Source organism: Notothenia rossii (assembly GCF_949606895.1).
Source record: "Notothenia rossii genome assembly, chromosome: 11".
NCBI lineage: Eukaryota > Metazoa > Chordata > Actinopteri > Perciformes > Nototheniidae > Notothenia > Notothenia rossii.
Genome location: NC_136910.1, coordinates 46,499,406 through 46,512,435, shown reverse-complemented (window position 1 = coordinate 46,512,435; position 13,030 = coordinate 46,499,406). Strand labels below are relative to the sequence as shown.

The 13,030-nt window shown below is 38.5% G+C and overlaps 1 protein-coding gene across 1 annotated transcript in view; it reads right to left on the bottom strand.

Moving 5' to 3' along the window:
• The window catches only part of rabgap1 (RAB GTPase activating protein 1), a 72,787-nt gene that overhangs the window by 18,211 nt on the left and 41,546 nt on the right, over positions 1 to 13,030 (bottom strand). The window contains 6 exon segments of the mRNA XM_079656707.1: positions 2,088 to 2,216; positions 2,678 to 2,719; positions 3,882 to 4,025; positions 4,189 to 4,314; positions 4,844 to 4,918; positions 7,276 to 7,389. Of these exon segments, the coding sequence (XP_079512833.1) occupies positions 2,088 to 2,216; positions 2,678 to 2,719; positions 3,882 to 4,025; positions 4,189 to 4,314; positions 4,844 to 4,918; positions 7,276 to 7,389 (630 nt within the window).

Below are 13,030 nucleotides of genomic sequence, written 5' to 3'. Positions count from 1 at the left end.
GAGGTTGTCTCATGAATACATTTTCTAACCTGACCATAGTTACCAACTGTTTGTCACATATTCACTTCAAAATTATTCAAATTATAATGACCCTTGACCACCAATACTAAGTAGTTTAAAGGGTTTTTCCTATAAAAAAGCTCTACTGGAACTCGCACAGGCACGAAAAATCCTCTATTGTGTTATTTTTCCACCTCATGGGATAGGATCACAGAAATCCTGCCTTTGCATTTACAGCCTTGTGCTTTCTCCACCGTCAGAGTGAAAAGGAATTGAATGAGGGCGAAGAACCAACCACAACCTCTTTTAAATACAAAATAATAATATGTATTAACTCATACAAAATCCAGAGGTAGATCATTTTAAAGATAATAATCCAACATTTAAATCACTGCCTAAATGCCCTAGAAATCTGAGCTAAAAGTTAGATCACCTGGCAGTGCAGAAAGATCAGTGCTCCAATCAGAAGGCAGTGTCATCGGTGAATGAGGACACCAGTAAGCTGATCAGGTAATCCTCTATAGTGACATCCAAGCTTTAGATTAGCCTACCTTGAGTCAGATTTAATTCCAAACTCCGCCATTATCGTGCTCTCTGGGGTCAAATAAGTTTGACTAATTTTCTCTTGCCACATAATGTCCTGATAATAACCTCAGCTTGCAGAAAACATACAGTAAGGCCACTAGGTCACTATATGCAGGTATTTCGTAGAAATGGCTTTAAAGCAACCCTTAAAACGCCACAAATTCTAATAATTACATCAAACAAAGAGTCAAAACAAATCCAACACTTCATGCATAAAAATGTTTGTATACTAGCTTCCATCTGAGAGGCCTCGTCCGCACAAAACGATTTATATTCAGAACTGATGCTTCGAAAGTGAGTCCAGTTGCCTCTGATTTAGTTCCACTATGTTTTTGATGGATAATCTGCTTGTGTTATCTCTCTCTGTTGCCCACCTGTCTAACTGAGAAATAAGCCAAACAGATCTCCATGTTGGCTCCTTTACAGAGTTTGAGCTACTAAATATCTCTGCCCAAAGTTACCTTCAAAGTCAGGTACCTCTAAACTAGGACAGGCTGTTGAAAACAGGTCAGGACGCAGGTGTGTATGTGTGTGTGCTTGCGTGCGTGGTTTTAAGAGATACACAGGAAGAGAGGTGAATTTAATGTGTAGAACTTGATTCAAGGTTCAAAAGTGACCCCTAGTGGTATTTAAGATGTACTGCTGGACTATATCGAGGTTGTGTCCATTCATTCAGTGAAATACAAACCATCTTGATTATCTGATCAGCAAACATACTGTTCTCTGTTTCAAAGATTACGCATTTCTGGACATTTTGAAGACCCTTAGCTTTGAAAATGTGGTTATCAAGAAGACTTAGAAACTGAATAATATGTGAAGCTGATCCTGGGTCTTGTGCAGTATAAGGGATGAGAGGCTGAACAGACATCAGTGTTAATTTCGTCAACGAAAACTATGACGAAAAATGTTCGTCAACGACCTTTTTTACATGACTAAGACCAGACGATGACGAGCTAAAAATAGATTCTTGATAACGAAAACTATGAAGAAATGTACAGTATATTTAGTTTTTGTTGACGAGACGGGACTAAGGTGTTAATGGTGGACTATCGGACATTCAAAATGCAGCATATTTTACCCCAAGTGTCCATCTTGTCTGTCAAAATGCATCTTACGTTTCTAAATTGCAATATCATTATTTCCGCTCTCTTCACTCCAGAAGAGCGATCTCCATGTGTGTCTCTCTGTGTGCGGGGGGCGGGGCCTAACAGACATGCTGCAGCGGACACAGAGATCTGCCGGGGACGGAGCGTTCAGAGAGTATAGAGACACATTTTGACTAAAATTTAATTTTTCATCGACTAAAAGTTGACTAAAACGTTTTGAGTTTTCGTCGACTAAAACTACGAAGGATAGGAATGACTCAAATGTGACTAAAACTAATAACCATTTTCGTGTAAAGACTAAGACTAAATCAAAAACAGCAGCCAAAATGAACATTGACAAACACAGCTACAGTGTGTTAAAAGGAAGCACTCTATTGGCTTTTACTCTTAACTCACCTTCATGCCACAGGCCAGCTCCATCAGCTTCTTCGCGTTTTCCTCAGAGCGATATCTCTTCGGAACTGGGACACGAAAGAATTTGAGTGCACCCTCGAAGTCTGTTTGGATCAGATCGTCTTTAGATGTCTGAGGAAAATAAGGATAGGAACACAGGAGTTAAAGAAAACGCTTACAGAACATGGCTCAGCTTGTTGGATGTTTTTTTACTTCTTTGTAACATGAAGCAAAATTATCCTCACTTAAAGACAAATATATGATGAATAACGGGCCGTTGGTCAACTAGCTTTAGTCTACAAACCAGAATAAGATATAAGTTGATATATCTCACAATGGGGGGACACTACACATGTAACTGCACCTGCTAACATGTGCAGATGTGAAAATTAACTTTTGGAACATGCTCTGCCTTTCTTTTTCTTCTCAGAGCTGTGGTTGCCAGAGCTGCTGTGTGTGTGTGTGTGTGTGTGTGTGTGTGTGTGTGTGTGTGTGTGTGTGTGTGTGTGTGTGTGTGTGTGTGTGTGTGTGTGTGTGTGTGTGTGTGTGTGTGTGTGTGTGTGTGTGTGTGTTTTCAATTTGTGTGAGCTTACCTTCAGAAGTGCCAAGGCTACATTAAAGATCACACTGATGCCCTGAAAAAAAAAAGACACAATTGTCATGGTTTGTTCAGGAATTTAGTTACTTTAGCTCCAACAAAAAATATCAAAAAAAAAAGTTTTAACAGTTGCAGAATATATGTGCAAAATAATGCATAGGATTTCTGTGTGATGATATATTTAGAAATGATATTCACCATCAATGGAAACATAAAACTAATGACGAAAGCAGATTCATTAAAATAAAAAGAGAAAAATCTAAACGACATACAGCACGTAATACCACTTATTGTATTTCTTGCTGTTAATAATATTTATTTTCCAGCTTGGCCTTTACTCATCCTAGGAGAAGATTCATCAGCGCTGTCCGACTGTATGGGAAGTTGAAAAACTACAAACTTGCATTTGGCTGGCTAACTAAAAGACATCCAGAGAAAGTCCAGTTGCCTTGGCTTGGACCATCATGCTGAAAGGTCAAACTTCCACTTAGTGTCACTGCACTTGGGTCTGTCCATCATATCTTATATTTTTGGAACACTCTCCGGTTTCCTGCTGTTGCGATGCATCGTTACAGAATCGTTACAGCCTCATTGCACGCTTCATTAATCAGAATATTAATGGAGCGTGGTCTTCTCTAGATCTAGAGCTTTACATTCAGGCCAATAAAACAGCCTTGTCTCATCAGTCAGAGTACTCTCAGAGGCCATCGAGTGGATACACTTTTTACTGAATTTGGCCTCATTGCAAGCTCTGCAAGAAGAGTGTGCATTGTTCCAAACTTCTGATGTTATTATTATTGTTAGCAGAAGATATCTCGAGTTTCATCACAATACAATATTATACTGATTTGTTGGTGACCAATATTTTATTTGCTGATCTCACAAAGTCTGATTCTGATTCAATTCAACTCATAAGGAGGTGAGCTACTGACTCAGAATTGCCATGTGAATTGTAAAAGTGATCTTAAAGATGATGATATGTGTTTATGTTTTCAGTTTGCAACTGACGATCATTCATTCAACAACAATTCAGATCTGTCAGATGTTAAACCCCTAATTTAATAATTATTGAATTGACTCCTGAAGGCTTTTATCCCTCAAATGTTCTAGAGTTAATAAATGACATATAACTGCTAGTTCATATTGTATGTAGCATCTGTGAATTGCAGCCTTGAAAGTTGTGTCTTTGTATTACCAACCTCACACAGTAGCAGGTCGATGATATGGAAGACCATGTAAAGAGGGAACTTGGCTGTGAAGAGGGTGAGGAACCACTGAGAGGCGTACATGTGAGCCTCCAGACCCACATTCAGGAAGTGGTTGTACAGGTCTGGTAAATATTCCTGTTTAAGACAGAGAGGAAGCAATGAGGAGGGAGAAGATAAATGAAGGGACAGGGGCAAAGAGAGTTAGACAAAAAAAGAAAAAGGAGTGAAGTACATCAACCAATTCCATGATATGTATTCATAAAAAAGCATTTCAAATATCCAAATAACACACACATACCTGCATGAGTCTCTCAAGCTGGAAGAACTTGCAATGCAGATCTTCAAAGTTCTGTTTGAAAAGGTCCCTGAGCCCGTAGTCAAACATGATCTTGACCAGCACACTGAACGCCTGCTCCTCTGGCATCTGAAGAAGAAGATAAACATATTTAGTAATAAGTACCTCATGCCAATGTATATACTTATGTTTTTAAATGAGGCTAATACAGCATTTTCCTTATATTTCAGCTTTCCCATATAACACGAGCTGAAGTTGTTCAATGACTAATTAAAAAGTCGTTTAATAATAACATCTGCCCAGATACATCAGCTTCAAAAAGACATGTTCTCAGTCTGTCCACTAAGTGGCAGTGTTGCCTTTTTCTGAACTGCAGGGGTCTTTTAGGGAAGCCACTCTAGCTTGGCAGATAAACACATATTATACATTATTCATTAATGACATTATTCTTTCAAATGTCAGTTCCCGCAGACACACAGTAACAATACATCATGCTTATCAATTCTGACAAGACATGCAGAATAAGCCAGACTGATGCCTCCAGCAGAATGTCAAAAAGACACAGATGTAAAATGAACAGAGCATAGTCCCTCACAGCTATTTAAAGAGGATTGAATGAATATGATTTGAGCTGGACCCGACTGATATGTGAACTCACGTGCAGCAGCAGCACAGCAGCCAGGAAGGACTGTCCCTGGCAGTAACCGATCTCCTCGTCGTACACAGAGTAAGCCTGAAGGAGAGGACAGAGGTGTAAAGTTGAATCACAGGAGAAGATTGAGGGGAAAGAAAAGAAAACCTGCTTTATAATAGATGTTAGACCAAATGTTGCCGTCAGCTTGCAAATGAAGCATGGAGCCGATTCTTATCTAACATTTATACAGGGGCATTAAACCGTTTTTAGGAATTTAACACTGAATCAAATGATGAAATGTAATGAGAAAAGATGAAGAGCCTCAATAAAAACGTTGTGGGTAATTTAAACAGAAATAACAATTATTTTCTTGGGAGATGGCAAGCCAGCCCGGGGCAAGTTCAGTATAAGTGAATACTTGTTTTTGACTGATAGTGAGAGAGATGGCTCAAGCTACATGGAATCTTTATACAGTTTTAAAATGAACAGAAACAAATAAACAGAGGTTGAGAAATAAAAAAATAACAATTGTTTTCCACCCAAGCATCAGATCAGTTAGATTTAATTGGTTTGAATATGACATGTTTTGCTTCACAGCAGACTTGCACTTGAATATTATTGTAAAAGCTGATTTAGAGTAATATCTAGTTGTTTTGATTCCCTTTTAACAATCTGAAATTATTGAACACTGGCACTGAATGCTATATCACCCTATGTGCAGTGCCCTAGACCAGTGCTTCTCTAAGTGTGGTCCGTGAGCGCCCCCTAGTGGTCCGTGAGTATATTGGTAAAATTTCACATTTGAAATAAATAAATACATAAGTTTTCCGCACTCTCGCGGGAATATCTCCAAAATGGGGCGAGCTTTTCAGGCGATTTGTAATCTGTTCTAGAAAAACCATGTGTTTTTTTTATATTTGTGGAGTTAGGTGGTCGTTAAGTGTGTGTGTCATCCTTGGTATGAAAAAGTTTGAGAAACACTGCCCTAGACATACATAGGTGAAGGATCTGAAGGGATGTACAAAAAAACTGAAAAGATAACCATGACTCTGTTAAAAAGACAAATAGAAATGAAAAGAATAAGAGAAGGAAAGGGAAGAGTTGCAGAGTGATATTAGTCTAGAGGAAATAGAGGACATTTGAGGGGAGGGAGCAAGGAAGAGAGCTTGTAAAAAAAAAGGCTGTAGTGGCCTACTGAGCTACAAATGCAAAAAAAAGAGAGCAAGTGAAAGTGTGGATCAATCCACACGCAGAGGGAAGGGAGGGCCCGCTGAATTATTCACACACACCTGAGGAGGTACTTGTCTGGGAAAGAGATTGATGCCCTCACATGATTTATACATAATGAATGAAATGAGGAGTGCGAAGAAAGGCCGTTCATTTAGGATTGTGAAACTATAGGTTTAAATGTGTGTGTGCATTTGTTAACGTGAGACAGAAAGCACCGGCACTTTCAATAAGTCTTTTGTGACAAAATGCCAGGTTTCTGTTTATTTGTATGTGCTCTGCTCAGCTGTGCAGCAAGATTGATGTCAGTAAAGTCTAGTGTATTTGTATGTGTATGTGTATGTGTATGTGTATGTGTAGGTGTGTGTGTGTGTGTGTGTGTGTGTGTGTGTGTGTGTGTGTGTGTGTGTGTGTGTGTGTGTGTGTGTGTGTGTGTGTGTGTGTGTGTGTGTGTGTGTGTGTGTGTGTGTGTGTGTTTTCTTCAAAAATGTGTTTCATTTCTAGACGAGCATTGGCTGTTTTGAACTCGCTGAACCCAGAGACCCAGTGGCTGTTCAGTAAATCCATTAAGAGTTTCCTTGAGCTCTGACAACTCTCACTACTGCTCTGCAAACTTTGTCTTCAGAATGTAAAACAAGACATTTAGATGACATGACAGTTTCCAGGGGAACATTTGATTATATTTAAGATCAAGATTGCTATAATTGGTTATAGCAATCAATTCTAGTGCTATTAAAAAAGGCCAATTATTAGTAATCATGGCCACAATTTTTATAACACATTTCCCGCCAAAAAAACATTTATCAGAGGTTGTACAGATATGTATGCATGTATAGTTTGTCACTATGATGGATTGGGTTCAATACATGTTATTTATGGTGTTATTACTGGCTGCTTTTTGTTTTTAATATTTTACAGATGTATTTTGAGTTGCACTTCTGTATTGTGAGTGTTTCACAGAATGACTTACTTTAATCTTAAATAGATGATTGTCTAAGTCAACTTTCAGAAAAGACTGATATTAAAATGTAGGCATTTGAATCTAAATGGAAATGCAGTCAATGTGGATCAGAGTGAAGTTCAGAGGAAGGGAACACAGTCAGATGTAGCTCTTGGTGAGTCTTTTAGCATAGCTTTGATCCACATTTATACTATATTTCTATCCATACTTGCCCTGTGATGACTTAACAAAAATATTGAAATATCCCATTCGAGTTTATGTGACCCACCTTGCAGATCTTGTAGAGGGAGTCTTGTCCATCTCCTCCAGTGTCTTTGAAGTAGTCGTGAGCTGGGAATGTCCTGTTGATGTCCCTGGTGATGGCACTGTCCTGGGGGGACTCCTAACAATGACACAAAGGAGATTGGGGTGTCACAGATAGGGAGATTCAGCTACAAAAGAATCCACAAGACAGCTACTGTGACAAATATTCCATAGAGGCCCAGCAGTGGTCAGTGTTCCTTAGTGTGTGCTGGCAACACATTGTAAGGATTTATCGTCTGAGTCGAGATGAATTACTAGTGGCACAGGGTGTTCTCTCCTACAGTACAGACTGTACTTCACCTCTCCCTGTATCTCTATGTGTCATTTCTGTCCTTTTTTAGTTCTAATGGTTATCAATTTAAAACATGAAATGAACGTTTTATGTTGCCAAAGCAAAGATAAAGTCGAAGAAAGATAAAGGAGCGCTGAGAAGCTGTATAAAAATAACATTAAAGGGAAACTAATCAATGACCTAATATTGAACAAATGCAGCAAGGTGTTATTTATCACCTTTATTCAGCATACACATTTTCTGTGCGTGGGACAAAAATTCGGTTGACTTTTTTCAGAAAAAACTGAATGAGCCCTAATGCACATCACTATTTGCACTCAGTTCTGGGAACATCTCTGAAACTGTTCCCCTTATATCAACATGGTCTTTTGATGGAAAAATAACAAGAGCTATCTGAACCATAACTTATGGGATCAAATGTTTTGTTTTGCTATGCATGTGTACTAAGATCCTGTGCCTTATCAGCTAGCATGGCTACATACATACGTCAGGATATATTGATACAAGTGCAGAGATGTGACCCTGTCTTCATACAGAACATACACAAGCCTGAGGCAATGTACTGTATATCTATGGGATAGCCCTCCACTCTGATGAAACATCACAACACAGTGGAATAACCACCAAAACAGATCAGTGAATCCTCTACTAGCTGAGATCAATCATCCCTAATTCCATCACTGATGCTCAGTGTATTTGAAGCATCTGCAAACGACTGCAAGACACCGTGGCCATTAAATGACAAATTAAATACACGTATAAAGATGGCAGTATTTGGATGTGAAGTGGCTCATGCAGACAAAAACGGGGCATACATTTCAATTTAAAAAGGCAAACATCCGTAATGGCATTCTTAGGAGCCTGGTGCAGTGACCCAACTCTTATACCATTGGTGAATATACAGCTAGCATAAGGGTTTTTATTTAATCAGTGAAAATAATGCATCGCCAAGTTAACTTTAAATGACTAAATGATTGTGGTTTTCCATTGATTCATGTAGGAACAGTGCATACTACACTTTGGGATGTAAGAAAGTACCGGGACTTTTAAGCAAAGCATTCAGTGCCTTACTTAAAGGCCTTTAACTAGACAGACATTAACCATTATCCCCTGCAGGGCCCTAAGAAAATATATTTTGTTTACAGCTAATTATGCTTTCTGCGTCTCACTGTTTGCGTACTCATCAAGTCCCTCCCTCTTTTTTCCAAGGTTTGTGTTCCAGCTTCCACAGAGGAAGAGTGAAACAAAAATAATGCAAGTATAAAGAAATGCAGGAAGAAAGGAATAGAAAAACAAAGTGAGCTAATGGGGATCAGAGACCGACAACAGGGGGCTATTTTATAAGTCCACTCCACCACACCCTGCATAGTTTGTGTGTGTGTGTGTGTGTGTGTGTGTGTGTGTGTGTGTGTGTGTGTGTGTGTGTGTGTGTGTGTGTGTGTGTGTGTGTGTGTGTGTGTGTGGTATTTTGCTGTACATTAAGACTTACTAAAACAATTTCTAATTGACTACAGCTGACATTATGAGTTGATTAATCGATTAGTTGATCAACGGGCAATTAACCAAAACCATCAAAAACAATGAGAAATGTTACTTGTACTGCGTCCAGTGTGAAGAGCTGCTCGTTACTCTGGGCCACAGTCTCTCAGTAATGATAAGGATCCATGTTTAAACAAGCACCACTTAGCCATACTTATCTGAAGTGCTGAGAGCATGTACAAAGACCTCTGGCATAATAGCCAATTAGCTTCCCTTCTGTCTGTCTGTTCATTCAGTTAAAGCGAGGTTTGGTAGAGGGTAGCGTGAGAGGGCACAGAAAACATATCCACTGTATAGGAAGTGTGACAGAAAACTCCAGCTATTACGAGAACGAGAGAATGGGAGAAGATAAGTATCTCTGAGGAAATGTATATCAGAATCAAAATAAGAAAACCTGTATTAGTCCCATTAGGAAATGTATAAAGAACACAGTTGATGACAGAGATAATAACATACATATGAATTAAGCTTTAAGTTATATTCAAACACCTGAAAATGAAGTATAGGCAGTTTATGTTTGTCATTGTTTTTCAGCTTTAGAAAATGTAGTCTGTGACAGGAGATTACATTTTAGAGAGAGGATGTTTCTATTGTCTGTACTACAAATCATTTCATTTGGGGAAAGCTTGATACAATGGCGGGAAAAATAGCTATTCCTACACTATGAAGTAAAACAAGAAGAAAGACTTATCAAATGGAGAGTCTGACATGAATTATTTAATGTCATCCCATTAAAGGAATATGCCTAAAGTTAAAGTTATATTTTTAAATTAATGTTGATATTACAATACAAGACTTAATGGTTATTGCGGTGAAGAGAGATTTCATGCTGAGCCCCAAGCTATTAGTCTAAAAAAAGTTCCATCTATGTTCATTATATTCAACCTAAAATAAGGTGGCAGATACGCTAGCCCAAAAACAAACTAACCTAATAAACTATTTTGATGCATCAAAGCACGGTTTACTGTTAATGATACGTAACTGTCAAGAGTAGTACAGCAGTGAAATCAAAGAACACCTATAAACTGATTGCAGGTCAAGGAACAAAAAATGGTCTTCTTACAGAGATACAATAAGAAAGTAGTCTTTACTGTGGGGGAATCCAAAAATGGCAGAGCAAGTGTGTGTGCGTTAGCGTGTGTGTGTTTCTAAAGCTAGGAATAAAGTACCGGTGCAGGGCTTCCGTGGGAAGGCTGAGTAGCTAGCCCTCCATTGTTTATGTCCCTGATTTTCTCTGACTCAACACAATAGCTGACATGTCATTCTGTTATTCTTACTTTGCTCCTAAAGGACCCCGCTGAGATGCCAAGAGAACACGGGGTGATATTTATCAAGCTCGATACAAACGTCCCCAACACACCAGCCTGAGTGATGTACTTTGATTATATCACTTAATTCAACCTTAAATTATAGAAGAAATAGCGAATGTGACTAATGCTTTGTAATTAATAATTAAGTACAGCCTTGCCAGATGGTGTCACCAAAAACAATTTTGAGCTGTTATTTTAGTAAAGAAAGTACAAATTATATGAATTCAGTAATTTCTTCAGTCTGTCCTCGAGAATAATTTGCAACGGACAGAGCTCCAGCTACCCGTAGAGCCGCTCTTTACCTAAACGTCATCTATCATTAAATCTTAATCGTCTGTCTCATGCCCTACTTTTTGAGCCATTTGCGAGCTGGTATGCTGCTCCGTCACAAGGAGAGCATGCAGAATATGTTCCTGATCAGGACAGGGCTCACAGAGAGGAAGACGTAATGTACATTTTAATGACAACAGCACATGCTACACACAATGACACAAATACAATGGCCTGCATTCTCTCATGGCAGTAGTTTCCAATGCAGGTCACTAACAGTTCCCACCGCAGCTTCGTCAGCACGCAAATTCAGCATAAAAACCGCCTGCACAAATATGGTGCTGCTATGATACAGTTACTGCAGGTTAACATTGAAACAATTTATTCTTATCTGTACCGATACAGAAAAATCTTTTGGAAATAATTGGAAATTCTGGGTAAATGCAGTGCTTTTGTGAAGAACAACACTACCGTACTTGATCTTCAGCCAGCTGTGTTTAGCCAAGCATTCCCCCTCACTAAATATAACTGTGCAAAAGCATGTTTGTTAACGTACTCCAGTCGAGGTTACTTATGGCAATTCACCTGAGGGAGGGTAGAGAATCTGATAAAAGAAAATGGCGCCTAATACCAGTGTTCGTAGCAAGAGGAAGAAGTAAGTTTGAATACATTGACATAACATTACATTTATTTTCTCAGTACAGATACACAATATGTAGATCTTATAATTTCATATAGGCTTGTCACCTACAAAGGATCATGTAATTAGACATTTTTTCACAGAGACAGCAACATATAACCTTTGCGTTACCCAAACATTCTCCAACTATAAAAAGCATACATTTTACAAAAACCTTACAAATTCAACCCTCCTGATGCATGAAACATGACATGGTTTATCATCTAACAGAGTAATGGCTTAACTTTCTCAATCTGAAATGTACAAAAGCCCCATTGTTGTGGGCATTACCAGTGTGGAGGGAAAACACATGCAGAGGGACATTTCTGCATCTTTTGGATATTTCCAGAACAGGATTTTGTTACAGTGGTCAGTTTGTCTTAATGTGATAAAAATCTGTTACACAGAACAGCTGGGTCATGAGTCAGACTTTAGTGGGGGGTAATCTGTGGCCTATTTAGAGCCTTACAAAAACACAAAGAAAAAAATGTCCAATACTAATTTAAAAATAAGATAAGAAAATACAGTTGTGTGGGAATATGTGTGTTTAAGTGCACTATAAGAGTGAGACTGTGGATGGTCTAAGATACAATAACCAACTAGCGTTCAGTTGGTTTAAATCACTGTGTTGGTAATTAAATAAGAACAACATGTTCTTGATATAAATGTGCACCTCAAATCGGATTTCATAGTGCTTGTTCCTCAGATGGATGCACATCTGGGTAGCCTGAGTGGAACTGCAACTAAAGCTGTTTGCAAACCGATACGATGCCAGAAGAGGAAGATTAAGAAGCAGCAGCAATCCTCAAACTTTTAAAGGGCCTAAAATCAAAATAAACAACAGTGCATAATATAAGGACTCTGAAAACACAATAATGGATAATTATATTTAAACTTTCAAACCTGAAAAACCCCTATCTGCAGATGGTGTTCATGTTATCTACTGAGTATCACTGATAATCGTTAGTACGCACTCACTCATAATTGCTCCCTATCTTGACTATTTTCTCTATTTAATCTCTAATCCTACCCAACATTGCACTGCAACTTGACACAGCCATTACCAGAGTGTTGTTCCCGTGAGAGCCGATTGTTTTCCCACTGGAGAAAGGGAATGTGTGTGTGTGAAGGCTAATGCTGCATGTTCTGGCACAAATGTTTCTCGAGACCCTTTGCCCTACATCTTGCACATTTCTTGGGTATTGTACCATTAACAGCTGTGGGAAATTATACATCTTTAGTGGCGAACCTCATATTCAAAGTAATCTGTTTGTACAATAGTTCAACATCTCAGTAGAAATTGTCCAAGTAAAATAAAGTGTATCTACATAAAGAAACAGCTTCAATTATTATAACAATACTCTACTAAACCTACTCCACAACATCCGCATGTTCGACCTCAATTTTACACAAATTAATTTCTGTAGTTTCACAATCAAGACATTCAATACGCCATTTCTGTACATGTTTTTTTGCACACGCCTTTTCTGAACAAAAGTGATACAAATAAGAATAATTACAATACGTAGCAATGCTTCACAGGTGACAGCCATAACATTTACAGTAAAGACAACATGTGGATTTATCGACATTTTACTTACATAAACTCACAAAATACAGTATACTGGAG